This window comes from Giraffa tippelskirchi, chromosome 3 (assembly GCF_054371585.1).
Source record: "Giraffa tippelskirchi isolate mGirTip1 chromosome 3, T2T-mGirTip1v1.2.pri, whole genome shotgun sequence".
In the NCBI taxonomy this organism is placed as follows: Eukaryota; Metazoa; Chordata; class Mammalia; order Artiodactyla; family Giraffidae; genus Giraffa; species Giraffa tippelskirchi.
Genome location: NC_137277.1, coordinates 177,469,798 through 177,497,279, shown reverse-complemented (window position 1 = coordinate 177,497,279; position 27,482 = coordinate 177,469,798). Strand labels below are relative to the sequence as shown.

Genomic DNA, 27,482 nt, shown 5'->3' with positions numbered 1-27,482 from the left:
GCAAACTAGTACAGCCACTCTGGAGAACAGTGTGGAGATTCCTTAAAAAACTGGAAATAGAACTGCCATATGACCCAGCAATCCCACTGCTGGGCATACACACTGAGGAAACCAGAATTGAAACAGACACGTGTACCCCAATGTTCATCACAGCACTGTTTACAATAGCCAGGGCATGGGAGCAACCTAGATGTCCATCGGCAGATGAATGGATAGGAAAGCTGTGGTACATATACGGAATATTACTCAGCTATTAAAAAGAATGCATTTGAATCAGTTCTAATGAGGTGGATGAAACTGGAGCCTATTATACAGAGTGAAGTAAGTCAGAAAGAAAAACACCAATACGGTATGCTGCTGCTGCTGCTAAGTCCCTTCAGTCGTGTCCGATTCTGTTCGACCCCATAGACGGCAGCCCACCAGGCTCCCCCATCCCTGGGATTCTCCAGGCAAAAATACAGGATTGGGTTACCATTTCCTTCTCCAATGCATGAAAGTGAAAAGTGAAAGTGAAGTCGCTCAGTCGTGTCCGACTCTTCATGGCCCCATGGACTGTAGCCTACCAGGCCCCTCTGTCCATGGGATTTTCCAGGCAAGAGTACTGGAATGGGTTGCCGTGTCCTTCTCCGCAATACAGTATAATAATGCATATATATGGAATTTCAGTTCAGTTCAGTCGCTCAGTCATGTCCGACTCTTTGCGACCCCATGAACCACAGCATGCCAGGCCTCCCTGTCCATCACCAACCCCCTGAGTCCACCCAAACCCTAATTCTAAATATGGAATTTAGAAAGATGGTAACGATGACCCTATATGTGAGACAGCAAAAGAGACACAGAAGTAAAGAACAGTCTTTTGGACTCTGTGGGAGAAGGCGAGGGTGGGATGATTTGAGAGAATAGCAGAGACATGTATATTACCATATGTGAAACAGATCGCCAGCCCAGGTTCGATGCATGAAACAGGGCACTCAGGGCTGGTGCACTGGGAAGACCCTGAGGGATGGGATGGGGAGGGAGGTGGGAGGGGGGTTCAGGATGGGGGACACATGTAAACCCATGGCTGATTCATGTGAATGTATGGCAAAAATCACTACAATATTGTAAACTAATTAGCCTCCAACTAAAATAAATAAATTAATTTACAAAAAAAAGTTTTTATAAAGAGATTTTATCATATGGCAATGATACCAGTGTATTTTCCAGGTAAATGCAAATAAGATTTATTAAAATTTTTTTATTTTTAAATCTTTCTCTTTAATTACTTTAAAAAATTATTTATTATTTTAACTGAAGGATAGTTGGTTTACAGAATGTTGTTTTCTGTCAAACATCAACATGAATCAGCCATAGGTATACATATGTCCCCTCGCTCTTGAACCTCCCACCTCTCTAGGTTGTCACAGAGCCCCTGTTTGAGGTCCCTGAGTAAATTCAGGTATATTCTTATGTGAAAACATTTACATCTATGGAGAGATCATTCAGTTTATTGAGTAAAACAGGTTATAAAAAACTATATACTTATAGCCCTATCATGTTTATAATAAAAAATCAGGTTTTCAGGTTTGTAGAAAAAGGAATTAAAGGAGCGATTCCAATAAATTAGCACCAAATAGGTTAATCTGGGTGATAGAATTAGGGGTGACTTTGATCTTCTTTTTCCTTCTCTGTCTTTTCTATAAAAACATGTTGTTTAGCATACTGGTTACTCAGAAAGATCTGCATCAGGGATTCTGTTACCTGAGTACCAACTGTTAGATTAAGAGTTCCTTTTTCCATTGTGTGGACTTTGAAGGGTGATTTACACAAGGGTAAGGGTCTTGACACTGCTCCGTCTCTGCCTGCCTGCCTTGGCCAGCTGTCTGTGGTTACCAACTGGGGTCTTGGCAGCTGCTAAGTTCTGCTTCCTGAAATCAAAGCTGCTTTCAAGAAGTAAGACTTGGAGCTGTCGCTAGTCTCCAGCATAAACCCCGCATTTCAAACCTTTAATTCTCTCTCTACCCTCAGATTGCTTCTGTGATCAACTCAGCCTTGGACCTGTACTTCCCTGAGGGCTGTGGTGTGGACATCCTTGCCAAGCTGGGGCGCTACTATGTGACCTCAGCCTTCACCTTGGCAGTCAGCATCATCGCCAAGAAGGAGGTTCTTCTGGATCAGCCAGGCAGGGAGGGTAGGTGCCAGGTGGGCAGTGGAGGCCCATTCTTCCCTAAAGCCAAGGATGGTGGTTGGCTGAGCTGGGTCTGATTTTAGGGGGTGGGGAAATCTGGAGACTGGGTCCTCCTTTAGGGAAATTCAGTCATGTCTCCTCACCTCTAAGACACTCTTTTAGCATCTTCCCCCCTCCCCCATGCATGTTTATATTTTATGAAGACTAAGATCAAAGCAACTTTGGGGAGAATAGATAATTTATTAAGCCTATTATATATGGGTTTCCTATGTGGCGCAGTGGTAAAGAACCTGCCTGCCAATGCAGGAGACACAAGAGACATGGGTTCGATCCCTGGGTCAGGAAGATTCCCTGGAGAAGGAAATGGCAATCCACTGCAGTATTCTTGCCTGGAAAATTCCATGGACAGAGGAGCCTGGCAGGCTACAGTGCACGGGGTTGCAAAGAGTTGCACATGACTGAACACACATTTTATAGTACAGATGAGAAAACTGAGAGCCAGAGAGAATACAAGTGAATTGCTTAAGAGCTAGTAAGTGGTAAAGCCTGCATTTGACCCCGTGTTTGTCTTCTTTCCAGAGTCCAGGCTCTTACTCACCCTACTGCTTCTCACAACATAATGAAAATAATTGACAACAACTTATATTGATCTAAGCCCATTTTGCAGACGACAGAACGTAGGCATAAAGAGGTTGAGTCACTCACCCAAGGTCACACAGCTGAGAAGGGGGCAGTGCCAGGGTTCAAGTCCAGGCTAGGCTGACTCATGGACAGAGGAGTTTGGCGGGCTACATCTGTGGGGTTGCAAAGAGTTGGACACAACTGAAGCGACTAACACTTTCAGGCTGACTCAAGGCTTCTCTGTCCACACTGCCAATATCAGTGCTCCTCCCTGACCTTCCAGATGGATCAGTCCTCCCAGCAGCCTCGTGAGTGAGAGGTCTGACTCTGATCTTGGAGCTTTTTTCTCTGCTCTGGGACCCCCAGCCTGAAGGTCTGGGTGCTTTTCCCAGAGACGGGTGGTGGGCTCCAGGTGGAAGGTCTCCTCTGTGTGTATGTGTGCGTAGGGATGGAATTCTTCTGGCCTCCTTTCCAGATCTGGGATTATACTTTCTAGTCCAGCCTGGAGACCCGACTTCTCATTCCAGCTCATGCATTGCCCCATTGCGTGTACTTCTGAGCCAGTGACTCAATCTCTTGGGGTCTTGAGTTCTGGTGGGCTGCTCTTCAGCCTTTGCTGGGGCATCGAGGGGCTCAGATGCAAGCCTGAAGTGTGTCCTAGGCAGGGTTGCTCAGCTGCAAGGTATTTCCAACCCAGCCATGAGCACAGGAGGAGCCAGGAGCTGCCCCATAGCTGAGGAGGGGGCAGCCCTCCTGTCCTCTGACTGAGCCCGCCGTTGTCCCGCCCCCTCACATGCTCCTTGTGCCCCCCCGGCCCCTCCCCTCCCTGCAGAGGAAACGGGTTCCGCCCCCAAGACCATCGTGTACCATCTCAGTGAGGGCGTGTATGGAATCTTCAACTCAATCCTGTTTGACAACACCTGCCCTGCCCCCATCCTGCAGAAGGTGAGCCTGCCCTGCTGGGCCTGTTTTCAATTGTGTGAGTGCATTTAAATAACATTTTTTTGGTGTGTGTTGTTATCTAATTTTAAAAAAGTAAAACATGTTCGTTGGAGAAAACAGACACTAAGAATGAGGAAGCTTATCACCTCTAATTCCACCACATAGAGATAGACCCCTTGAATATTTAGATTTCAATCTTTTAAAAAATGTATTATACTTTTCCCCCATAAAGTTGGGATCATATTCATTTGTAACCTGGTCTTTTTTCGCTTAACTTGGAGTGTGACTCTTTCCATGCCATTCACGAATCTTTAACAATATGCTTCTTGATGACCATATAATATTTTAGGCCATCTAACTCTAGCAATTGTCCATTTGGTTTCCTGTTTTTGAGCTTCATGAGTCTATCTTGACATCCATCTCTGATCACTGCTTGTGGGCTGGGTCTTCATTGTGCTGCGTGGGCTTAGTTTCCTCATAACATGTGGGATCTTAGTTCTCTGACCAGGGATCGAACCTGCATCCCCCATTGCAAGGCAGATTCTTAACCACTGGATCACCAGGCAAGTCCCTAAAAATTCATTTTAATGAGTTTTTCCATGTTAACAAGGGGACAGGAATAGATAGAACATTCCTTCTAGCCTGCTGAATCCAGCCTCAGGGCCTCTGCCAGCTTTAGTGGGCTTCGTTAAGAGGGGAAAGAAAATCAGACACACTTGTATTTTCACAGGCATTTGTGTGGTCCTGTTTCAGGAAGGAAGCTTAAGTGCCTAACCAGCACCTAGACCACCGTGAGCTTTCAATATGTGCTGTTGTTTTTCTTTCCATCTTTTTTTTCCCCCCAGAGTCAATCAGATGTGGGCTCCTCTTTGTAGCTCTTCCTGCCCTTCCTCTACTGCAGGCGGAGGGAGCTTCCCTCCTCCAGGCGCCCCCCACCATCCCCCACAACTGGATGAGTCCTCATTCCATAGCTGCTTCGTTGTCTGAGTAAGCCTCCCTGATGATGAAGTGCTCAGGAATTCAGTTTTCCACGGTGATGCACTCGCGTTGCTTGCATTCCTGTGGTCTCCCACATCCTACCGCACAGGGGAAGGACCGGCCTAGGCCAGCCAAGCCCCAGGTTACACAGCAGAGAGCAGTCGCTTCCTAGTCCCCTTCCCGGTCCCAGTCCCTTCTTCCTGTTGCAGGCCATCCCTGACCCACTCCCCATTCCCTTCATCAGCTCCTCCTCCGAGGGGCTGTGGTCCCAGCCCAGCACCACACCTGCCCCAGGAGCCTGGCGGATCAGTCTCCAGCTGGTCTTCCTGGCTTGGGCACCAGGGTGTTCCTGACTCTTTCAGTGGTCTGCGCTGCTCCTCCTCTGCAGGGCGCCCAGGTTTCTTCTTTGGGCTGTCAACTGCTTAGGAGACCGTACCTAGGGTAAGGCCCGCAGTGTGGCCATGGAGACACTGTGTAGATAATAGCACACACAGTAAATGAGCTACGGTTGTGCTCTGAGTGTGTCGGGAGGGCCCCGCCTGGCCAGGGTATCTGCAGTTTCCTCCCCAAGGAAGGTGCCCCTCACTAGCCAGGATGGCAGATTTGTACCCTGCTCTTCGCGCCCATGGACTTTGATTTTGGACCTCAGGTAGAAAAAGTCGTATTAAACATAATCCTTGCTTCAGGGTATTTTTCTCATCATTGGAATATGTGTGGCCTTTTTTTGGTTTGTTTGTTTAATTCAACAAATATTTGAGCACCCTCCATGTGCCCTGAGGTTGGCAGAAGGTAGTAGGTGAGGAAGGATTGCTTGTGCCTTGGAAATACAGTCTTGCTCAGTAGAAATGTGTGTGTGTCACACACACACACACATACACAGAGAAGTACACAGACTACAACAATGTCATGAGAAAAGTACAAAAAGGACAGAACAAATGTTACTGCATTTTTTTCAAAAATATTTTAGTACTTAACGACTAAAAGATAAAGACTTAAGAAACACAGCAGCATCATCAAACTAAAAACTAAGCAATTCCATAGTATCCCTTGTCACCTAGTGAGTGTTCAGATATTCCCTTATAAATGGTTTTTATAGTTGATTTTACAGGTGAGAAAACTGAGGCATAGGGAGGCGAAGAAACTTACTCAAAGTCACACAGTTAATAAATGGCAGCGTTCTAAACTGTAGACCCTTGGGGTAGGGTTCATGTCTTATTCATCTTTGATCATCTGTCTGTTGCTTAAGACCAAACTCTGAACTACTTTCCTATAAAATGATTGTCTCCCTGTAAAATCGCTGCCTCCTTGTAAAATGTCTTCATTAGCATTTGGGCATTGCTAATTTTTTGTTATTCTTATTCATGTTTCTTTCAGTATCCTCTGTCAAAAAAATGTTCTTTGTTAGTCTCTTTGTATAGCTGGCTCAATGTACATGCTTAAAGTATATTCCCTTTTAAAAACCATTTTCTTGTGGTGAGTCTCTGGAATAGTGTTACTGAATAAGAAGATTTGAGCATTTTTATTCCTCTTGATATGTATTGTTAGATTGTTTTCCTCCACGCTTGGACTAATATGTATTATTACCAGTAGTGCTATTTCACAATAAGCTACGAGCATTACATGCTGTGACCTTTTTCTTGCTGGCTAATTTATCTGAAATGGTATACCTCAGTCTTTCATTTTTGTTTCTTTGACAAGTATAAAGCCTTCTTTCATAGATATTTCAACACACTCTCATATGTCTTAACTAAGTGTTCTGCAATTAATAGTAAGGATATTTATCTCTTTCTACCTGCTCTGCGGGTTATAGATTTACCATATGTTTATGGTGTATATATATATATATATTACATAGAACATTTACTGGATAAAATTTAGCACAAAAAGTAATAATCCACTAATCCCACCATTCAGAAATGACTGTTGTTAAATTTTACTTTCATTTCTCTAAGTGTCATAGTGCACATTGTTTTAACTTAAAAAAAAACATATATTATGAGACATGGTTTTCTTTTTTATATTAATTCAGATTTCATTATTTGCTCATTGTGGGAAATACCTAAATCATAGAATTGAGGAAAATCAACTTTGTTTTATATAAATTATAAAAGGCCAACCAAAGCCAAATCATGTTTGATAAAGTGAACACTTTTAAATTAGAAGCCAATATATAACCTTTGTCTCCCAGAGAAGCCCTGGATATATAATAACTTAGTAACTTTGTCTTTTATTAACAATATTTGGGCATATTAATTTTATCTTTTTAAAATGCTACTGTTAAAGCAACAATGGAGGTAAGAAAATATCCTTTACTCTTGAAAATATTTTTAGCATGGTCTTGTTTAGTCACTAAGTGGTGTCTGACTCTTTTTCGACCCCACAGACATACCCCACCAGGCTCCTCTGTCCATGGGCTTCTCCAGGCAAGAGTACTGGAGTGGTTTGCCATTATCTTCTCCAAGACATGATTTTCTTTACTGATATGTTAGGTCGCCTTTTTATTTATAAACATTTTAAATATTCACTGAGTGGTCTAAAATGCAGTTCAATAAATGTGTATTAGTACTTCATAAATGCAAGGTATAGTTAGGTGTGGGGAGGGTCCCAGAGGGGGCAAGTACCATGGGAGTGTTATGAGAATCTTCGGAAGCAAAATTCAGGGTAGAAGCTCTGATCACCCTACTCTGTACAGAGGCACCTTGTTGCCAGGATCGAGTTCTCTCATTTGTCATTGTATTTTATTCTAATTATTTATGGTTTAAAAAGTAGAATTCCATCTGGAGTACATTGCAGTAGTACTTTTTCAGGTCTGGATCTGGTTAGTTCTTGTCTTAAAAATTCTTAAGTAATGATTTCTAGTCCTATTTTATTTTTGCTTTGCCATACTATCCATTACTTTTATTTTTCAATGATCTCTAGTTTTTATCCTGTTCTTTGGACAACAGCTTTGTGCTATGTTTAGAAACCTGGTAGGGGGTGCCTTCTGTTGCCAGCAATGTAGTGGACTGGATACTCTGAACGGCCTCCCCACTGACGAAGAAGACTGTGTCTGACTTACAAGATAGCAGGGAATCTTCAGAGGTCAATACACAAGTGAAAGCAGGAATCTCCATTTCACTTAGTGTAAAAGTCAGTCAACCCACCAGTCCGAGGGATCCTTTTTAAGTGTAAGTCAAATCATGTCTCTTTTCTAACTGAAACTCTGCCTGGGCTCCTGTCTCACTCTGAATTAAAGCCAGAGCCCTTCCAGTAGCTCCCAAGGCCCTTTGAGATCTGACCCTGCTACCTCTCACGCCACCTCCCTCACCCACATCCCCTTGCTCATCCTACTCTAATCACTTTAGCCTCCTTGCAGCTCCCTGAACTCACCAGGCATATTCCTGCCTCAGCACCTTTGCACCAGCTTTCCCTTCTAACCAGATCACTTCTCTTCCAGGAACCACCCTGCTTCGCTCCTTACCTCCTTTAGATCTTTGCTGAAAAGTCATCTCCTTACACCCTGACACCTTATTTAATGTTACACCTGTACCCCTCACCTAATCTGTTTTTTAAATTACTTTATAACATAGTATATCATTTACTTCTTTGTTTTCCTCCCTCCTGCTAGACTATAAACCCTGTGAGGACAAGGATCTTTGTCTATTTTGTTCACTAGTGTGTCCCAAGCATGTACAATAGTGACTATTCAAATATGTTAAGTGAATTAATCCAGAGGGAAAACCTAACTCTGAAACTGGCCTTCTCTCTGGGGATGTATGCTGAATCCTTTTAGCACTGATCTTCAGTTTTGATAGCTATGAGTATTCCTAGGGACTAGCCAAGATAGAGAATCTGATAAGATCCCTCATATAAAGCTGCTGCTGCTGCTGCTAAGTCACTTCAGTCATGTCCGACTCTGTGCGACCCCATAGACGGTAGCCCACCAAGCTCCGCCGTCCCTGGGATTTTCCACGCAAGAATACTGGAGTGGGTGGCCATTTCCTTCTCCAGTGCATGAAAGGGAAAAGTGAAAGTGAAGTCGCTCAGTCGTGTCTGACTCTTAGCGACCCCATGGACTGTAGCCCACCAGGCTCCTCCGTCCATGGGATTTTCTAGGCAAGAGTACTGGAGTGGGGTGCCATTGCCTTCTCCGCATATAAAGCTGGGAACCCTAAAAAAAAGTACATCATCATTAGTATAAGAGAATATTAGGAAAACCCCCTACAGAGGAGGACAGCAAGAAAATGTGTCTGTTTTGATCTTGTTAGTGGTTGGAAGAGAGCAAAAAATTGAGAATTTGAAGCCACATGCCAGCGCTTTTTTGGGGTTCGTTGCCCAAATTCATATTAACTGTGTGATCTGGAAGCTCCTCTCATAGCCCAGTTGGTAAAGAATCTACCTGCAATGCAGGAGACCCCGATTCGATTCCTGGGTTGGGAAGATCCCCTGGAGAAGGGATAGGCTACCCATTCCAGTATTCTTGGGCTTCCCTTGTGGCTCAGCTGGTAAAAAATCTGCCTGCAATGTGAGAGACCTGGGTTCAATCCCTGGGTTGGGAAGATCCCCTGGAGAAGGACAAGGCTACCCACTCCAGTATTCTGGCCTGGAGAATTCCATGGGCTGTATAGTCCATGGGGTCACAAAGAGTCGGACACGACTGAGTGGCTTTCATTTTCACTTTTACTTTCACTGGACGCCTGAAGCCTAGAATTTATTTTATCTTGCAGAAGCAAACACAAACTGTCTCTTGAGGAATCTTCAAACTAGGCTTTTAATAATCCTCACAGATAAAGTTTCAAGCACATGAGCTCACAATAAAAAATCACAAAACACAAAGAAACAAGTCACCATGAAGGGGAGCCAGCATAAGCAATAGATAGCAGATTTATCAGATGCTAAAAATTGAAGAAAGTAGGGAAAACCACTAGACCCTTCAGGTATGACCTAAATCAAATCCCTTATGATTATATAGTGGAAGTGACAAATAGATTCAAGGGATTAGATCTGATAGACAGAGTGCCTGAAGAACTATGGATGGAGGTTCATGACATTGTACAGGAGGCAGTGATCAAGACCATCCTGAAGAAAAAGAAATGCAAAAAGGCAAAATGGTTGTCTGATGAGGTCTTACAAATAGCTGAGAAAAGAGAAGCAAAAGGCAAAGGAGAAAAGAAGAGATATATCCATTTGAATGCAGAGTTCCAAAGAATAGCAAGGAGAGATAAGAAAGCCTTCCTCAGTGATCAATGCAAAGTAATGCAGGAAAACAATAGAATGGGAAAGACTAGAGATCTCTTCAAGAAAATTAGATATACCAAGGGAACTTTTCATACAAAGATGGGCACAATAAAGGACAGAAACAGTATAGACCTAACAGAAGCAGAAGATATGAAGAAGAGGCAGTAAGAATACACAGAAGAACTACACACAAAAAAATCTTCATGACCTAGATAACCATGATGGTGTGATCACTCACCTAGAGCCAGGCATCCTGGAATGAAAAGTCAAGTGGACCTTAGGAAGCATCACTACTAACAAAGCTAGTGGAGGTGATGGAATTCCAGTTGAGCTATTTCAAATCCTAAAAGATGATGCTGTGAAAGTGCTGCACTCAATATGTCAGCAAATTTGGAAAACTCAGCAGTGGCCACAGGACTGGAAAAGGTCAGTTTTCATTCCAATCCCAAAGAAAGGCAATGCCAAAGAATGCTCAAACTACCACACAATTGCACTCATCTCACACGCTAGCAAAGTAATGCTTAAAATTCTCCAAGCCAGGCTTCAACAGCTCATGAACCATGAACTTCCAGATGTTCAAGCTGGTTTTAGAAAAGGCAGAGGAACCAGAGATCAAATTCCCAACATCCGCATGATCATTGAAAAAGCAACAGAGTTCCAGAAAAACATCTGCTTCTGCTTTATTGACTACACCAAAGCCTTTGACTGTGTGGATCACAACAAACTGTGGAAAATTCTTCAAGAGATGGGAATACCAGACCACCTGACCTGCCTCCTGAGAAATCTGTATGCAGGTCAAGAAGCAACAGTTAGAACTGGACATGGAACAATAGACTGGTTCCAAATCGGGAAAGGAGTACGTCAAGGCTGTATATTGTCACCCTGCTTATATGCAGAGTACATCATGAGAAATGCCAGACTGGATGAAGCACAAGCTGGAATCAAGATTGTTGAGAGAAATATAAATAGCCTCAGATATGCAGATAACACCACCCTTATGGCAGAAAGAAAAGAAGAACTAAAGAGCCTCTTGATGAAAGTGAAAGAGGAGAGTGAAAAAGTTGGCTTAAAACTCAACATTCAGGAAACTAAGATCATGGCATCTGGTCCCATCACTTAATGGCAAATAGATGGGGAAACAATGGAAACAGTAACAGACTTTATTTTGGGGGCTCCAAAATCACTGCAGATGGTGACTGGAGCCATGAAATTAAAAGACGCTTGCTCCTAAAGTTATGACCAACCTAGACAGCATTATTAGAAAGCAGAGACATTACTTTGCCAACAAAGGTCCATCTAGTCGAAGCTATGGTTTTTCCAGTAGTCATGTATGGATATAAGAGTTGGACCATAAAGAAAACTGAGTGCTGAAGAATTGATGCTTTTGAACTGTGGTGTTGGAGAAGACTCTTGAGAGTCCCTTGGACAGCAAGGAGATCCAGCCAGTCCATCCTAAAGGAAAGCATTCCTGAATATTCATTGGAAGGACTGATGATGAAGCTGAAACTCCAATACTTTGGCCACCTGATGCAAAGAACTGACTCATTGGAAAAGACCCTGATGCTGGGAAAGATTGAAGGCAGGAGGAGAAGGGGACGACAGAGGATGAGATGGTTGGATGGCATCACTGACTTGATGGACATGAGTTTGAGTAAGCTCTGGGAGTTGGTGATGGACAGGGAATCCTGGCGTGCTGCAGTCCATGGGGTCACAAAGAGTTGGACACAACTGAGTGACTGAACTGAAAAATAAAACAAAAATATTTACCGTGTTTAAAGAAAAAATTGAAAATAAGTTGAAAATTACTTTTGCTTACCAAAAAGTAAGCAAATATAAAAACATGACTTAACAGATTTTTAAAAGGACTAAATAGAATTTCTAGAAATGAAATATATGAACATTGAAATTATACACAGGGTAAGCAAGATATTGGGGCTTTCCAGGTGGCTCAGTGGTAAAGAATCCACCTGCCAATGCAAGAGACGTGGGTTTGATCCCTGGGTCAGGAAGATCCCCTGGAGAAGAAAATGGCAACCTACTCCAGTATTCTTGCCTGGGACATTCCATGGACAGAGGAGCCTGGCAGGCTACAGTCCATGCGGTCACAAAAGAGTCAGACACGATTTAATGACTAAACAACAACGACAAAGCAAGATATTAGAGACAGTTGAAGAGAGAAGATATGGGAAGATAAAGAAGGAATGGGAACACAGAGCTGAAGGAACTTTGCAAATGTAGCACAAAGAGACAAATAGAAAATAAGAAAGGCAAAGGAAGTGGTAGAGTGAGAGGGTGTAATGTCTAATCATAGTTTCAGGAAGAGATTGTATCAGGATACAGAAACAAGACAGGTAGTTTGAACAGGGAAATTTTAATATGAAGAATTGCTAACTTTAAAGATGGCTGATTACTAAAAAGGATAAAAGCAGTTACTACACCTGGTAAGGGAGAGTGAAGCACCTTAAGGGAGGGCTCCTCCCTGCAAGTCTGAGACTGAAACCTTTGAGGAAAGGCTATGGTATGCAGCCTTCTAGTGGCAAGGAGACTTTCAGGGGGTTGCCAACACAACTGAATTGCAGAGTTGAGTAGAGAGAAACTTGTTGGACTGTGCAGGCCAAAGATGAACTGAGGGCCATTGAGGTGAATGCAACCACACCCTCATACCCTGAACCAAAGGTGGCCACACGGGAAACAGCAGGCTAAAAGGGAGAGAGTTCCTTCTTCCTGATCTGCCCTTGCAGTGTTTTTCCAGCAACTTATATTGACAAAGCCTAACACAGAGCTAGCTGAGCTTCCCTGGTTGCTCAGTGATAAAGAACCTGCCTGGCAGTTCAGGAGATGTGAATTAGATCCCTGGGTCAGGAAGATTCCGTGGAGAAGGAAATGGTAACCCATTCCAGTATTCTTGCCTGAGAAACTCCATGGACAGAGGGGCCTGGTGAGTTACAGTCCATGGGGTTGCAAAAAAGTCAGACATGACTTAGCAACATCAACAACATAAAGCTGGCTAGTAAGGAAGAAATGTCTCACTCTAGTATCACAAAGCAGGGAGAAGAAGGGTAGATTTGGAACTGAGGCAGAATAAATAAGTTAAAATTAAAAATGAATAGCTAGCAGAGAGTAAATGAGAGGAACATTTATTCTCAGATTCAGGAAATCCAACAAATTCCAAGTATGTTACCTAAAAATAAATCCATACGTAGACAACATATTAGTGAAACTGAATACCAAAGACAGAGGAAGATCATAAAACTAGTGAAAGAAATGAGACAGATAAAAGAATACCTGTAGAAGAATATTAATTAGACTTACAGCTTATTTTCCCCCCATAACAATGGATGGCAGAAGATAGTGAAATAGCAGCTTGGATCTATCAACCTACACTGGATAGCAATAGAATGTAAGTTGGGAGGTAAAGTGACCAAGTTGGTATTCTAAGGTTTTGAATTTCTTGTGTGTGTGTGCTAAGTCGCTTTAGTCATGTCCGACTCTGCGATGCTATGGACTGTAGCCCACCAGGCTCCTCTGTCCATGGGGTTCTTCAGGCAAGAATACTGGAGTGGGTTGCTGTGCCGTCCTCCAAAGGCTGTTTCCAACCCAGGGATCAAACCCACATCTCTTCAGTCTCCTGTCTTGGCAGGCGGGTTCTTTACCACTAGCACCACCTGAGAAGCCCTTCAATTGCTTGAGCAGGAGGTAAAGATGTTGACTGATTTTAGACTACCTTAGGTATACATATTACAAAGTAAATATCTGGAGTAACCATTAAAATAGTAGAAGTTTATTAAAACAGTTTGGTTTGGAGAGTGGCATAAAAACATAGACCAGCAAAACATAGATTAGAGCTGCTGCTGCTGCTAAGTCACTTTAGTCGTGTCCGACTCTGTGCGACCCCATAGATGGCAGCCCACCAGGCTCCGCCGTTCCTGGGATTCTCCAGGCAAAAATACTGGAGTGGGTTGCCATTTCCTTCTCCAGTGCATGAAAGGGAAAAGTGAAAGTGAAGTCGCTCAGTCGTGTCCGACTCTTAGCGACACCATGGACTGCAGCCTACCAGGCTCCTCCATCCATGGGATTTTCCAGGCAAGAGTACTGGAGTGGGGTGCCATTGCCTTCTCCCATAGATTAGAGCACACACAAAAAAATCCACCTATATCTGGAAACTTGATTTTGACAAGGCTTGCAAAGCACATCATTGGGAATTGCTTAATATATGATGCTAGGTCACCTGATTGTATGCAAAAAATGAAATTGGATCCCTATCTCTGGGGCTTTTAATTAGTAGTAGCTTATTTATTTATTAAATTGGAGGAAATTCTCTTTTTTGCTTTACTAAGTTTTTCCAGCTAGGAGAAGGTAGAGTCCTTGTATTTCCTCTCTCTTTTCAAGGTTTTATTATTTTCATGGGTTAAGTGTTATTGTGGCCCAAGTACATCCCTGAGTTTAGTCACTTAATGCTTTCATTACTGTGTGAGTGGAGATGGTCCCCTGTGTGGTTAAGCTGAGACATCGGCATACATGTAAAAACTCACTAATCTCTAGTAACGACTCCTCTCCCTGCTGAATTTTCTAGGTGGGCAAGCTTTGTCTGCAGTATAATATTTTATTTCTTTATTTTTCTATATTATACCTTTTTGTTTCTTTTTTTCTAGATAATAGCTATTGTCAGCATTTCCCATGCTATGTAAAATAGAAATGACAGAAAGGTTTAGACTTGGAGTCAGAAGACATGGGTCTGGTCCTTGGCTCTGCCATCTAGTAGCTGAGTAACATTAGGCAAGTTACTTAACCTCTCTCGGCCCTGTTTCTATAGTTTCTTCATGTGGAAAGTGAGGGGGCTTAACTTTAATAACTAAGGTTGCTTCTAGTTCTGAAATGAAGCCATTCTGGTATATCTCCATTAAGTTAGAGTTGGCTCCTTATTTAAATAGTTTCTCTTTATTGTGGAGTTTAATTTTGTCTGTAGTTTTAATCAAGAAGGGGTGCTATAGGCTATTGAATGCCATGTTGACATATATTGCAAAAATTAAATTTCAATTTTAGATGTATATTTTCCATGTTATGATGAAGCCAGTGATCACCTTGCTCATTGTCTCTGCCTTCCATTTAAATCATCTGACCATTGAAAGTGATTTTTTGAATAAGAGTATGGATTTGATTAGCTAGGGTTTCATTTTGGGTTTTTGCCTGTATGTTCACAAGTGAGATTTTGATCATAGGCTTTTGTTATGTTTCTTCTTTTTGCTTTTCGTGTGCCACCCTTGTTCACCCCGTTTTTTTTTTTTTTTCCTTTTAAAATATTTTTGTACACTTTATGCAGGCTAGGAGCTAACTTGTGTAGGCTTTAAAAGTCAGGGAATTATTTAGGGGTTCCATCAGAGCCGTGTACCATTTTAAGTGTTTCATGGTGTTTCTTCTGTGGATCTGCTCTCCTATCGGCCTCTTTGAAGAAAGCTGCCATCCAGGTGCAGCGAGGACGGCCCTCGTCTGGGACCCCCAGGAGCTGTGCCAGTTACTCCCTCCAGAACCCGGAGCAGGTCACTTCTTCTGAGTTTTCTCATCTGTAAAATGGGAATTGAAACTGCCTCCCAAATGAAATGTGAAGTAGTGGTGGGTGAGCTTTGTAAAGTAGGACCCTCTGCCTGCGCTCTCAGAGGGGTGATTGGGCTTCTTGTATTTTTACAGGTGCTTGTCCATTTCCGCTCAGTTTTCCGACTCAAAAACAGAACTGAGACTTAAAAGCCTGCCCCCACATGCTTTTGGAACATTTGTTTTGCTGATTCCTTTTTTGTTTCCTTTTTTAAAAAAAAAGGTTTTAAATGGTAATTGCCTTATTTCCTGTGAAATTTTAAAATATTTCCTTTCTACCCATTGTAAATTTATACCACTAATAAGCGAGAGAAATCTGATTGTAACTCAAGGGTGCCTTTTCTTTTCGTTTTATTGTGGAAGAAGCTTTGAAACCTATTTTCTTAAGGATTTCTTAAGGAACCTCATGGATACATTTATATATCATTTCCCCTCACACATCTTTAAAAGTCAGCTTATTGTTTTTTAACGATTGGAGCTAAGGGAAATAATTCAGAGCAACTGAGATGAATTTTACTCATTAATAAGAAGCTTGTGAACAAGTGTTAAGTTGTATGAACAAGGATGTATTGATTTGTCTTTTTCTAGCATGTGAGGTTCATGAGCACAGGAATTTTTTTTGTGTGTGTGTTCACTGTTGCATCCCAGGCTCTTAGATCAGAGCCTGGCACATAGTAGGTGCTTAATAAGTATCTGTTGAAGGAATGAATGAGTATAGGATAGTTCTCACATTTGATTTTAGTAACATGTGCATGTCTTTATTAATGAGACTAATGGCTTATGCAGTAACTTCTTGTCACACACGAGTATTATTTCTGCTCATGGCACCTGTGGCTCTTCCTGCTCCTGGCTGAGGTACCAAAACACCTTTCCTCCTTCTTCCATTGGTCTCCTCTGATGCCTCCTCCTAGGCTCTTGGATAGCTTCTATTTGTACCTTCTTTTTCTTTTTTGCTCTTTCCCATCACTGATGTATTCCCTATTCATTTATTTATTCATTCATCCACTTAAGTAGTCTTCACAAAAGCACCTACTGTATGCCAGACTGCTAGGCTTGGAGGAGATGGGGGTAAACAAGACTGTCGTGTTCTCCGGACTCAACCGAATTTATGGTCTGACAGGAAGACAGGCCTGAGGAGATACACGTCTTAAATATCTAATTATAAATTATAGGAAATGCTATGAAGGCAAAGCTTGCAGAGCCTCAGTAAAGGCTTCCAGGAGGAAACTGAGATCTAAAGGAAGATTAGGAGCTGGTAGGTTTGAGACCTCAGGGGATAGCATGGGGATGGCTTAGGGAGCCAGGGGTGAGAGGAGGGAGGGGAGAGAAGCAGGGTTTACCCGGGGAGTCACAACTCCACAACTCCAGTCACAACCTGCCTAGCAGATTCTCTACACTGTGACAAATGGCACTGATATCTTCGTTGTCCTCAGATGGTCTGTGCTACAGATTTTTTTCTGGATTTGGAAGTCACTTAAGAAAAAAGTAAAAATTTTACCTCATTGTTAGTTGTGTCTTTGGGTAAGTCAGTTGTGTCTTTGGGTAAGTCACTTAACCTCTCAGAATTCCTCAGTTTCTCTGAAATGGGAGTAATTCTGTTGACTCTGTGAGGTTCTCTGTGATCTCTGCCAGGTCACCCTGTGACCGTCTGTGGGAGGCCGGTCCTCCTCCCCAGACTGAGTGCCGTGGGAGCCTGAGCGAGGGTCTAACTCACTGGTGTCCTTCTGGCTCCTGTTACTGGGCCAGGCCTGGAAGGAGGGGATCATGACGGCCTGCATAGAAGGAGCCTCAGGGCTGGGCCCAGAGACAATCTTGATTTGAGGGAGGGGGAAGGGCTGCAGAGGTGAGGAAACACCCAGGGTCTGCAAAGTGGCAGATACTCCAGTGAAGACTGAAGCCAGAAGCTGACAGCAACACCGATTAATAAAGATGGTGCTGATTCACTGGGCCCTTGCCTGTGTCAGACACTGGTCTACACACTCTTCTTATACTCATGTATCCTTTCACTAACCCTGGCAGGTAGGTAACTGCTATTATTCCCGTTTTACAAATGAGCAAACTGATGGATTAAGTATCTTGCCCAGGGTCACACAGCTAGCAAGTGTTGGAGCCTGCATTTAAGATCAGGCACTGTGCCTTCTGAGTGTAGGAGGCAGTGAATGCAGAGAAGTGGAAGGGCCTTAAATGCAGGCTAGGAGGCCCAGCCAGTCTTGATCCTGTTTGCTCTGGGAGCCTTGCAGGCTTTGGAGGGAGGGAGCGCTCAGACCGTGCACGTATGCCAGGGAAAGCTGACTGTCCCTCTCTCCCGCAGAAACTATCCACGGAACAGCCCCTGTACAGCAGCAGCCTGTGGGGCCCAGTGGCCAATGGCTGTGACTGCGTAGCTGAGGGCCTGTGGCTGCCGCAACTACACGTAGGGGACTGGCTGGTCTTTGAGAACATGGGCGCCTACACCGTGGGCATGGGTTCCCTCCTCAGGGGTGCCCAGACCTGCCGCATCACCTATGCCATGTCCCGGGTGGCCTGGTAAGGGGGCCCTGCTGGGAATTGGAGCGGGGATTGGAGATGGGGGCAGGCTGGACTGAAGCCACATGGGGAGCCCCAGGTTTGGGGCCCTGCTCCTGTGTAATCCAATGGGGCAAGTAATCCTTGGCTACTGATTTCAAGTGAGGCCTGTGCTGGGCACCTGGCTGTGGCCTTTAATGAGACCGAGTTTCCCGTGGGGAGCTCAGAGCCCTAGAGGGACACAGAAGCAGACAGGTGAGCCTGGGAATACAGTGCTGCGGGGTGGGGGGTGGCCAGGCTCCAAAGCCTGGCTTAGATTCCCACCCCCACCTCCCTGAGGCCCAGATCTACCTCCCTAAGGAAAGAAGGATGAAGTCAAAGCCTGGCGGGAGTTAAGTGGCTGGAAGGGCAGGAAGGGGGTTCTGTTCCAAGGTCCCCCATGGAAGAGGGACCTTCCATGGGGGCGGGGGACATGGTCTGATTTGGATTTTAGAAGGAATTGGGAGTGAACATGCCTTCAAAAAACATGAGGTTGGTCGGGGCTGGAGAGGAAGCAGGGCTGGAGATGGGAAGGGCCATGAAGGCTAGCTTAGAGCTTCCAGCAGCAGCCAGCGGGGACTGATTGGAAGCCTGGGGGTGACATGGTCCGATTTGGATCTTAGGAAGACCACTCTAGCTACTGGGTGGATGAAGGGAAGACAAGGGCAGGTGTAGACAGAGCTGACCAGTCTGGTGGCTACTCACTGAGCATGCCCTCGCCAGGCCAGCCCTGGGATCCAGCAAGACAAGACTGAAAGAAAGTCCTGGGCCTTTCTGTCAGGCTCTACACTAGGCATCGTATAATGATTCTCTTTTACTCAAAACACAAAACACTATGGGATCGGTGCTGACACAAACAGAGGTCACTTGCTTGAGGTCACACAGCTGGTCAGCAGTGAAGAGCCCCCCCTTATGGGGCTGGGGAGACGGCTGCAGAGGGCAGGAGCCGTTGGAGGGGCTTTTATGCTGGGTCCTGGGGAGTGAGTGAAGCCTGTGCCCCCAGGGACATGCTGGGTGCTTGAGCTCCCCCCACCCCAGGAACAGTGGTCCCAAATGGCAGGCCTGACTGGGCTCAGGATCAGAGTCACCTATAGTTTATCCAGTCAACAAATCTGCCGCTTCTACTCCCTGCACGGGATAGGCTGATGCTGCCATTTTGAAATCACAGGTGTTTTGACAAGGCCAAAAAAAACCCACAAAAAACCACCAAACATAAAAAACCCAATAATCACACAGGCTTCCTTATCACATCCCGGCTCCATCGCCAGCAAACACAGGTGGATGAAGTTGCATGGAGTCAGATGCACACATTACTAGAAACACAAAATTCTGGTTTATTGAAATGGCCACGTCAAAAAATTCCCCATATCAAAGGGGCCTCATGGGAATGTCCTACTTTAGAATCTGGCTCTGTGCTGGATCCTGGAGGGTAAAAGAACATCTGAGAACATGGTGAACCAAGGCTTGGACACACACACACACACACGGGCAGAGTGCAGAGGTCACTAAGGTGGGAGGGTGGGCCAGTGAGCTGGGGAGGAGGCACTGCCTGGTGGGTGAGGGAGGAGTTAGCCTGGCACAGGAGGGCCAGGCAAGATAACAGGAGGGTGTCCTGGGCTGAGAGGGGTGGGGGTTTTCAGAGTCCAGCTCATCCAGAGTTTTAAGTGGCTCTGTCTAGCTGCAGTGGCATGAAGGGAAGACTCGGTCAAGAAGGACCTCGGAGGCCCAGGTTGGCCTTGATCTTGAAGGCAGTGGGGAGCCAGTGAGGGATTCTAAGAAACTTATCTTTCAAAACCCATTTAGATAAGGAAACAGAGGTTCAGACAGAGGGCGCTTGGCCCAGAGTGCCTCCCACCCGACTACTGATTTGCTGCTGAATTGTACACACCGGCAAAGGGGGAGGCCTTCCTGCAGGTGGGGGACTGAAATAGGCTGGAAGTAGGAAAGGAGGGGAGGGAAGATGTAGATGAAAGAGGGAGGGTCCTGGGAAGCAGATCCTGGCAGAAGTAAGGAACGGGCTGTCATGCTGCCCCAACCCAGTGCTCTTTCCCCATCCTCCACCCAGCGTCCACCCTTCCCCACCAAGTGTGTGTTTACTTGCTGTCAGGAGCACTGGGCAATAAGTAACTCAGATACATCCCCTGCCCCGCTGTAGCTGGAGGACTGTCAGGAAAGCAGATATTGAACACTCATTGTTATCAAGAAGTACGCTGTGCTGTGGGACTCGACTAAGGGTTGATGATGCAGGCAGAGACTGGATGTGCACAGGATGTGCCTGGGATGGGATCCGAGCCCAAACACGGCTGCACCATTGTGTGTGGTGGGAGAGGCGGGCAGGGGCCAGATGTTGTGTGGCCTGAGTGGAAGGAAACTGCTGGCAACCCAGAAGGGATTTGCTTTTTGGAAAGATGAACCTGGGTCGGACTTGTCTGGGAGACTGTGCTTTCCTGGCTAGAGATGGTGGTGTCAGTGGAAATGGAGAGAAGTGGGTGCCTTTAGGGATGCTCAGGATTGGGGCTCAGCAGGGATCCACTGGGTGTGGGAACAAGATCCCCAACTTATGGCAAGAGCAGGAGCCGCTTATTAATGTGAGGATGCAGGAGAAACAGTTTGTCGGATTTTTGAGGGAAGGGCAGATTTTTATTTTTTAAGTACCAAGCTTGGGGTATGAAGAATGTGAGCTTTGAAGTGAGTGTTGGGTTGAGTCCTAGTTCTACGTCCTTCTAGGGATGTGACCTTGGGCAGTTAACTTCTAAGTCGGTTTGCTTGGAGTAAAATGGGGACGATAAAGTCACCCTTACAGGGTTTTGGGAGGATACAATTAGACTGTAAGTGAAGTGCCTGGCACAATAATGGGCACATCAGTGAATGTGGGTTCCTTTCCCTTGTGGGTTAGGCTCTGGGGAGAAGACAGCAGTGGGGGAAGAGGGGGCAGCAGGCCTCCCCCTGCCCCTGTGTGCTGGGGCCCCAGGGACACCAGGTCTTCCAGTGCAGGAGCCAGGGGGAGTCCTTGGCCCATGGGCCCCGTGCCAGCTGCCTCCAAAGACCCCCTCTCCCTTGCAGGGAAGCCCTGCAAGGGCAGCTGCTGCCTGCAGAACAGGACGAGGACGCCGAGGGCATGTGCAAGCCTCTGTCCTGTGGCTGGGAGATCACGGACACCTTATGCCTGGGCCCCATCTTCACCCCGGCGAGCATCATGTGAGCGGGCCCCGTTCCCCCCCCCCCCCCGGAGAACCCCAGCGGGGCCCCAGAGATGCCTCTTCGAGAGGTGGTTAAAGTGGCAAGCAGAAGCACGCTCTGGCCAGGACTCTGGTGCTCACTCTGCCACCCCGCATTCTCCACCTGTAGTGTTTCTGCCCTGTAAATAGGACCAGTCTTACACTTGCTGTAGTTCAAGTATGCAACATAAATCCTGTCCCTTCCAGCTGTGTCTGCCTCCTCTGCAGTGCAAGGGGCCTGGTCAGCCAGGTGTGGGGGTGTTCTTGGGGGTCTCCCTTGGTCTCCTTCTCACCTTTGTAACTATGAAGCAAATAAAATATTTAGGTTTTTTAATACTCCAGTGCAATCAGCAGTTCAGTTCACAAAGCAGCCTGGGTTAGCCCAGGGCTGAGACTTCCCCATCCTACAGTGATAACCTTACGCTGCAGTGTGGGCCTCCCCTACTGGCGCCCAGCTTCTCTGATTCACCTCTCTTGTCTTCCCAAGCTTCCACGCTGGCATCACAAGGAAAGCAGAGCTGTCAGGTGTTGGGGTGGGGGTCAGGGTTGCCTCCCTGTAGCATTGGAGCTGCAGCTCATGGCTGAGTAGGAGTCTCTAATACCCAGCTTAAGTCCTGGCCTAAAGTGGGGGCAATCGAATATTTGACACAGCTTTTGGGAGTTCCTACCAAAGATGAAGAGCAAAGAGGTGGGTACCTGGAAGGTTCTAAGGAGATCCCTTACCCGCCCTCTCCTTGCAAGTCAGCAAGGCAATCAAGAGTAATACCACTACATGGCTGGTTTTGCTTATTCAGGCGGTGACTGTTAGAACCTGGTTGGCTATAGACTACTGCCTCATCCAGTGTCAAGGGCCCTGAGGCCCACGGCTCCTCAGTTTGGCAGTTCTCATCAGGACTTCATATTGTTAGTAAGGTCACAAAACTATGCACGTGGGGTGTGTGAGCTGCTTAGCAAAGGAGTTCAGATTTTAGAGTTCTCCCAGCTGTTAATGGGTGGTCCTAGAGATTTTTCTTTTGCAATTAAAAAAGATATAATTCAGATTCCCTAAAACTCACCCTTCCAAAGTGTAGGATTCAGTGGTTTTTAGTACGTTCACAGAGTTTGTGCAACCATCACCACTATCTAATTCTAGAACATGTCCATTACCTCAAAAAGAAACTGCTTATCTATTCGCACTCCCCATTCTCCCTTTCCCCCAGCCCCTGGTACCCACTTATCTATTTTCCACCTCTGTGTATTTGCCTGGTCTAGATATTCTGAATTGCAGTTGTTTTTACATCCTCACTTGACCTCCTTCCTGGGTAAGCCTGGTACAACGTGTGCGTCTTTTCCCCCTACACCACCAAACAATTCTCTGACAACAGCTGGGTGTCCTATAACTCCACTCAATTCTGACACTACCTACCTAGAGATAGAATCAGATCCCAGAGATTAAGGGCTCAGTCCTACAAATCTGAACAACAAAGCAAGGAGTCTGAACTTAATTCTGCCGGCAGTAGGGAGCCCTATATGCCTCTGGAGCAGAAGCATGGTAAGACCTTTGAGAGGATAAATGAAAGTTTATTCAAAAGGGGCAGAGGGAGACCTGGTGGTAGCATCCACATCCTTCACCCCCAGCCTGTTTAAGGCAAGTCCGGCCAGGGGGTCCAAAAGACACAAGTCGTCACCTCTGTCCACCCCTGCTCAGGAGGAAGATGGTGACTCTCTGGGTGTCACCCACCCCCTCCACCCCCACTTTAGGAAACCCACCTGCCCACGCCAGCTCATTCTAGCTGTAAAGGGACCACAGAGAAGGCAACAGGACGGGAGTTTCCAGTGAACCCTTTGTTCCATTTTAAACCCTCTTCCTGGCACCTAGCGGATGAGTAGCTAAGCCTGTGTAAACTTAACCTGCAAAATTATTTGATGTAGCCTTCTTAACAGTCAGAGGGATTTTTTTGAAATATGAATCCAATCTTGTCAATTCGCTGCTGAAAACTCTTCGGTGGCTTCCCACTGTGATGGCCCAACAGAAGTTAAATTGCCTGAGATCTCCTACCACTTTCCAAACTCATCTCCTGCTGCTCTTTTCTCACCAAGCACTGGTCTGTTTGGCCTCTTTTCAGTTCCTCACGTTTACTGGAATTCTTTTCTGCTTCCAGGCCTTTGCCCTTGCTGTTCCCTCTGCCTAAACTGCATTTCTTCCAGCTCTCCAGGGCTGACTCATTCCCATCTTAGCTCATCGGGAAGGCCTTTTCTGTACACCCTATTCAAAGTGCCCCTCCCATCTAATTATGTGGGTGGTGGGTAGTGGTCACATTTTACAGAAAGTAGATTCTAAAGGTAACATTTAAGGCAAGAAACAGTCAAAAGTTGCCACTGAAAATCCCTGAGAAAGCTATCCTATTGGAAGCAGTTCATTATTTCTCTGTCTTCCTCTAACATGCCAGGTGCATTTCCTTATAACCCCAAATAGCTCTATCATATCTCTCCTTCACACCTTCAGATCTTTGCTCAGATGCTACCTTCTCAGTGATGCCTTCCTGACCATTGTTAAAACTGTAACATTCCCACTCCCATCCTACCACACCATGATCCCCTCCATAGCCTTACCTCCTCCCACCCCCCCCATAACTCATCATCTGACATACATTTAATTAGACTTAAGCTCTTAATTCTAAAATTTCAAAAAGGCAGAGGAGCCAGAGATCAAACAGCCAACATCTATTGGATCATCAAAAAAAGCAAGAGAGTGCCAGAAAAACACCTACTTCTGCTTTATTGACTATGCCAAAGCCTTTGACTGTGTGGACAACAAACTGTGGAAAATTCTTCAAGAGATGGGAATACCAGATCACCTGACCTGCCTCCTGAGAAATCTGTATGCAGGTCAAGAAGCAACAGTTAGAACTGGACATGGAACAACAGACTGGTTCCAAATTGGGAAAGGAGTACATCAAGGCTGTATATTGTCAACCTGCTTATTTAATTTATATGCAGAGTACATCATGAGAAATGCTGGATGAAGCACAAGCTGGAAAATCAAGACTGCAGGGAAAAATAATCAATAACCTCAGATATGCAGATGACACCACACTTAGGGCAGAAAGCAAAGAACTAAAGAGCCTCTTGATGAAAGAGGAGAGTGAAAAAACTGGCTTAAAACTCAAGATCATGGCATCTTCATGGCAAATAGATGGGGAAACAATGGAAACAGTAACAGACTTTATTTTTTGGTGCTCCAAAATCACTGCAGATGGTGACTGCGGCCATGAAATTAAAAGATGCTTGCTCCTTGGAAGAAAAGTTATGACCAACCTAGACAGCATATTAAAAAGCAGAGACATCACTTTGCCAACAAAGGTCCATCTAGTTAAAGCTATGGTTTTTCCAGTAGTCATGTATGGATGTGAGAGTTGGACTATAAAGAAAGCTGAGCGCCGAAGAATTGATGCTTTTGAACTGTGGTGTTGGAGAAGACTCTTGAGAATCCCTTGGACTGAAAGGAGATCCAACCAGTCTATCCTAAAGGAAATCAGTCCTGAATATTCATTGGAAGGACTGATGCTGAAGCTGAAGCTCCAATACTTTGGCCACTTGATGCAAGGAACCAACTCATTGGAAAAGACCCTGATGCTGGGAAGGACTGAAGATAGAAGGGGATGACAGAGGATGAGATGGTTGGATGGCATCACCAACTCGATGGACACGAGTTTGGCAAGCTCTGGGAGTTGGTGATGGACAGAGAAGCCTGGCGTGCTGCAGTCCATGGGGTCACAAAGAGTTGGACACGACTGAGTGACTTAACTGAAATGAAGCTCTTAAGGGCAGAGATATGTTTATTTTTGTTGCCATGTTCCTAGCACCTAAAACACTACCCTACACACGAATGTCCAACATATAAGTTGAACAAATCTTTCAAGTCTCAGCTTGGATATATCCCTTTTCTTTTACTCTATGCCTGGGAATTGCATCTCTGCACTTTCACTGCTCTGTATTTACCTATATTAAAGAAGTGTTGATCACAGTGCGTTGTTAATTTTTCTTCTTGTCTCCCTTTAAATCTGTTAATTCCACAAAGAGAAGGAATGTTTTTCATACTTGCCAATATCATCTGGAGCCTCAGTCTGTGCTGGACACCAAGTAAGTGCTTAGTGTCTTTTGAATAAACAAATCTTGGAGGATGGGATGGCAGGAGTTTATCCCTGAACCTCGAGGCAGGAATATCTAGGCCCTTCTCTTCAGCTCCTGAACAGCAGCCTAGATCCCGCTAACGGCAGACCACTAACTGGAAAAGACTAGGGGCCCTGCAGGCTTCCAGGAGGAGCGCGGGTCCATATACTAGTGAACCTTAGGTGGGGAGGCATACAAGATATGTCAATAGCTTTCTGCTCTTCCACTCAGCTGGGTGACCTTAGGATAGGATTACCCTGTAAAATATAGGACACCCAGTTAAAGCTGAATTCAGAAAAACGACAGCTACTTTTTCAGTAAACGTATGACCCATGTACTAACACTGCTGTTTATCTGAACCTCACCTTTAACTGGGCGTCCTGCATTTTAGCTGCTCAATCCGGCATCCCGACCCTGCAAGTCACTGTCTCTCTCTGGGTTCGTTTTCCCTCTCTGTGCAATTGGTGTGTTCCGGAGACACTTGCCTCAGGGACTTCTCAGGTGTAACAAACCACCCCGAGGACGTCCCTCCCCGCTCCGAGGAGTCGCGTGGGAAGCGTGCTGATCCTGGGAGAGGTTCTCGCTGGAATATGAACAAATCCCTGCCTCTAGAAGCTCACTTTTCTCATCTGAGCCTCCGAGTCTATCCGGAGTGGAAACGATGCCCTTAAACACACCCTAAACTAGCCTTGCTCGCTCGGCTCCCAGCCACCGGACCTACCCGTCACATCCCCAGTCCCCGCGGACGCGGATTTCCGGCGTCGTGACGTCACTTTCGTGTCAGAGAGCCTCCCAGGTTTCGCGCCCCCGCGCTCTGGCGCCCCCTGCCGGAGCGGAGGAGGACTTTACCAAACAGCGAGAAGAGACAGCTGAGTCTATTGGTTGCAGGACAAGACAGACGGAGCTCGCAGCCTCCACGAATGGAAAATCGCACCTTTGCCGAGGGAGGGCCCCCCACCGGCAAGGGGTCCTCCCGGGGCGCAGGAGGCAAGCAAGGGTGCGACCGGGGCCCCTGCTCGACTAGAAAGGCCCGCAGTGACACCGGAAGTGGGCTTCTGCCCACCGGCTACTTCCACTTCGCCTTACAGAATAGGAGTATCCATGAGTGAGACGTGAGAGCTTTATCGATCTTGGGAGGCTTGTCCTCAGGGTCCTCCCCACTCGTCCATTTCACTCCCTAGAGGAGACGCCTGATGAATTCACGCAGAAAACCACGGGCTTTGAATGAATTCCTGACTTGCAGGCCAATGTGTTTTACGTTTCAAAACGATGCTGTGTGCCATGCTCTGCTCTACGCCTTCCCTCTCATCTTTTCCATTTAACCCTCACAATCCTGTGAAGTGGGTATTATAACACGAACTCCGATTCCTCAGTGCCTGGGTTGGAATCCTGATTCTAGCAGTTATTACCTGTGTTTCCTGTGCATCTGTAAAATGAAATAATACACCTATCTCATATCCTAATTCTGAGGATTAAATAAGTTAGCATGTTTAAAATGCTCAGAACAGCAGCTGATCCGTGGTCACCATAGGAACCACTTAGGTTACCTCCATCTATAAAATAGGAAACGGAGACTTAGAAATGAAGTAACTTGTCTATAATAGTGTTAATTATTAGTGGAGGTAGGTAGGGAAGCAGCTCTGCCCACTCTGGAGGAACTTCTCAATCATACTCACCCAGCCCTCTTCCTGTGGAATCCTGTGGGGACCATAATCGTCTTTAGAGCCGCACACGTATTTATTTAGTAAGACCCTATTACCAAATAACTGCTCTCTGGGGATTTAAATAACACCAGTCAAGATGGTGAGGTTCTATAACTTGTTCTATACATCTCCATTGAAGATGCGCTTCCCTGGTAGCTCAGATGACAGAGAATCTGCCTGCAATGCAGGAGACCCAGGTTTGATCCCCAAGCCAGGAAGATTCCCTGGAGAAGGGAATGGCAACCCACTCCAGCATTCTTGTCTGGAGAATCCCATGGACAGACCATGGGGTCGCAAAGAGTCGGACACGACTCGGCAACTAACACTTTTCACTGTCATACATCTCCATTG

At 45.6% G+C, this 27,482-nt stretch overlaps 1 protein-coding gene and 1 long non-coding RNA gene across 16 annotated transcripts in view; one reads left to right on the top strand and one right to left on the bottom strand.

Annotated features, from left to right (window-relative positions):
- Window positions 1-21,482, top strand: part of AZIN2 (antizyme inhibitor 2) — a 42,634-nt gene extending 21,152 nt beyond the window's left edge. For all 15 annotated transcript variants that reach the window (XM_081585737.1, XM_081585734.1, XM_081585741.1 and 12 more), the window contains 4 exons: window positions 2,008-2,170; window positions 3,621-3,733; window positions 17,826-18,040; window positions 21,122-21,482. In XM_081585737.1, coding sequence (XP_081441863.1) covers window positions 2,008-2,170; window positions 3,621-3,733; window positions 17,826-18,040; window positions 21,122-21,260 — 630 coding nt within the window. In that variant the 3' untranslated portion in view covers window positions 21,261-21,482. The remainder of the gene's footprint in view (window positions 1-2,007; window positions 2,171-3,620; window positions 3,734-17,825; window positions 18,041-21,121) is intronic.
- Window positions 20,677-26,162, bottom strand: LOC145543624 (uncharacterized). Its single transcript, XR_014080918.1, has 3 exons — window positions 25,914-26,162; window positions 25,258-25,319; window positions 20,677-21,577 (listed from the first exon to the last, which is right to left on the bottom strand). It is a non-coding gene; the product is annotated as an uncharacterized LOC145543624 (long non-coding RNA).
- Between the last annotated feature and the right edge of the window lie 1,320 nt (window positions 26,163-27,482).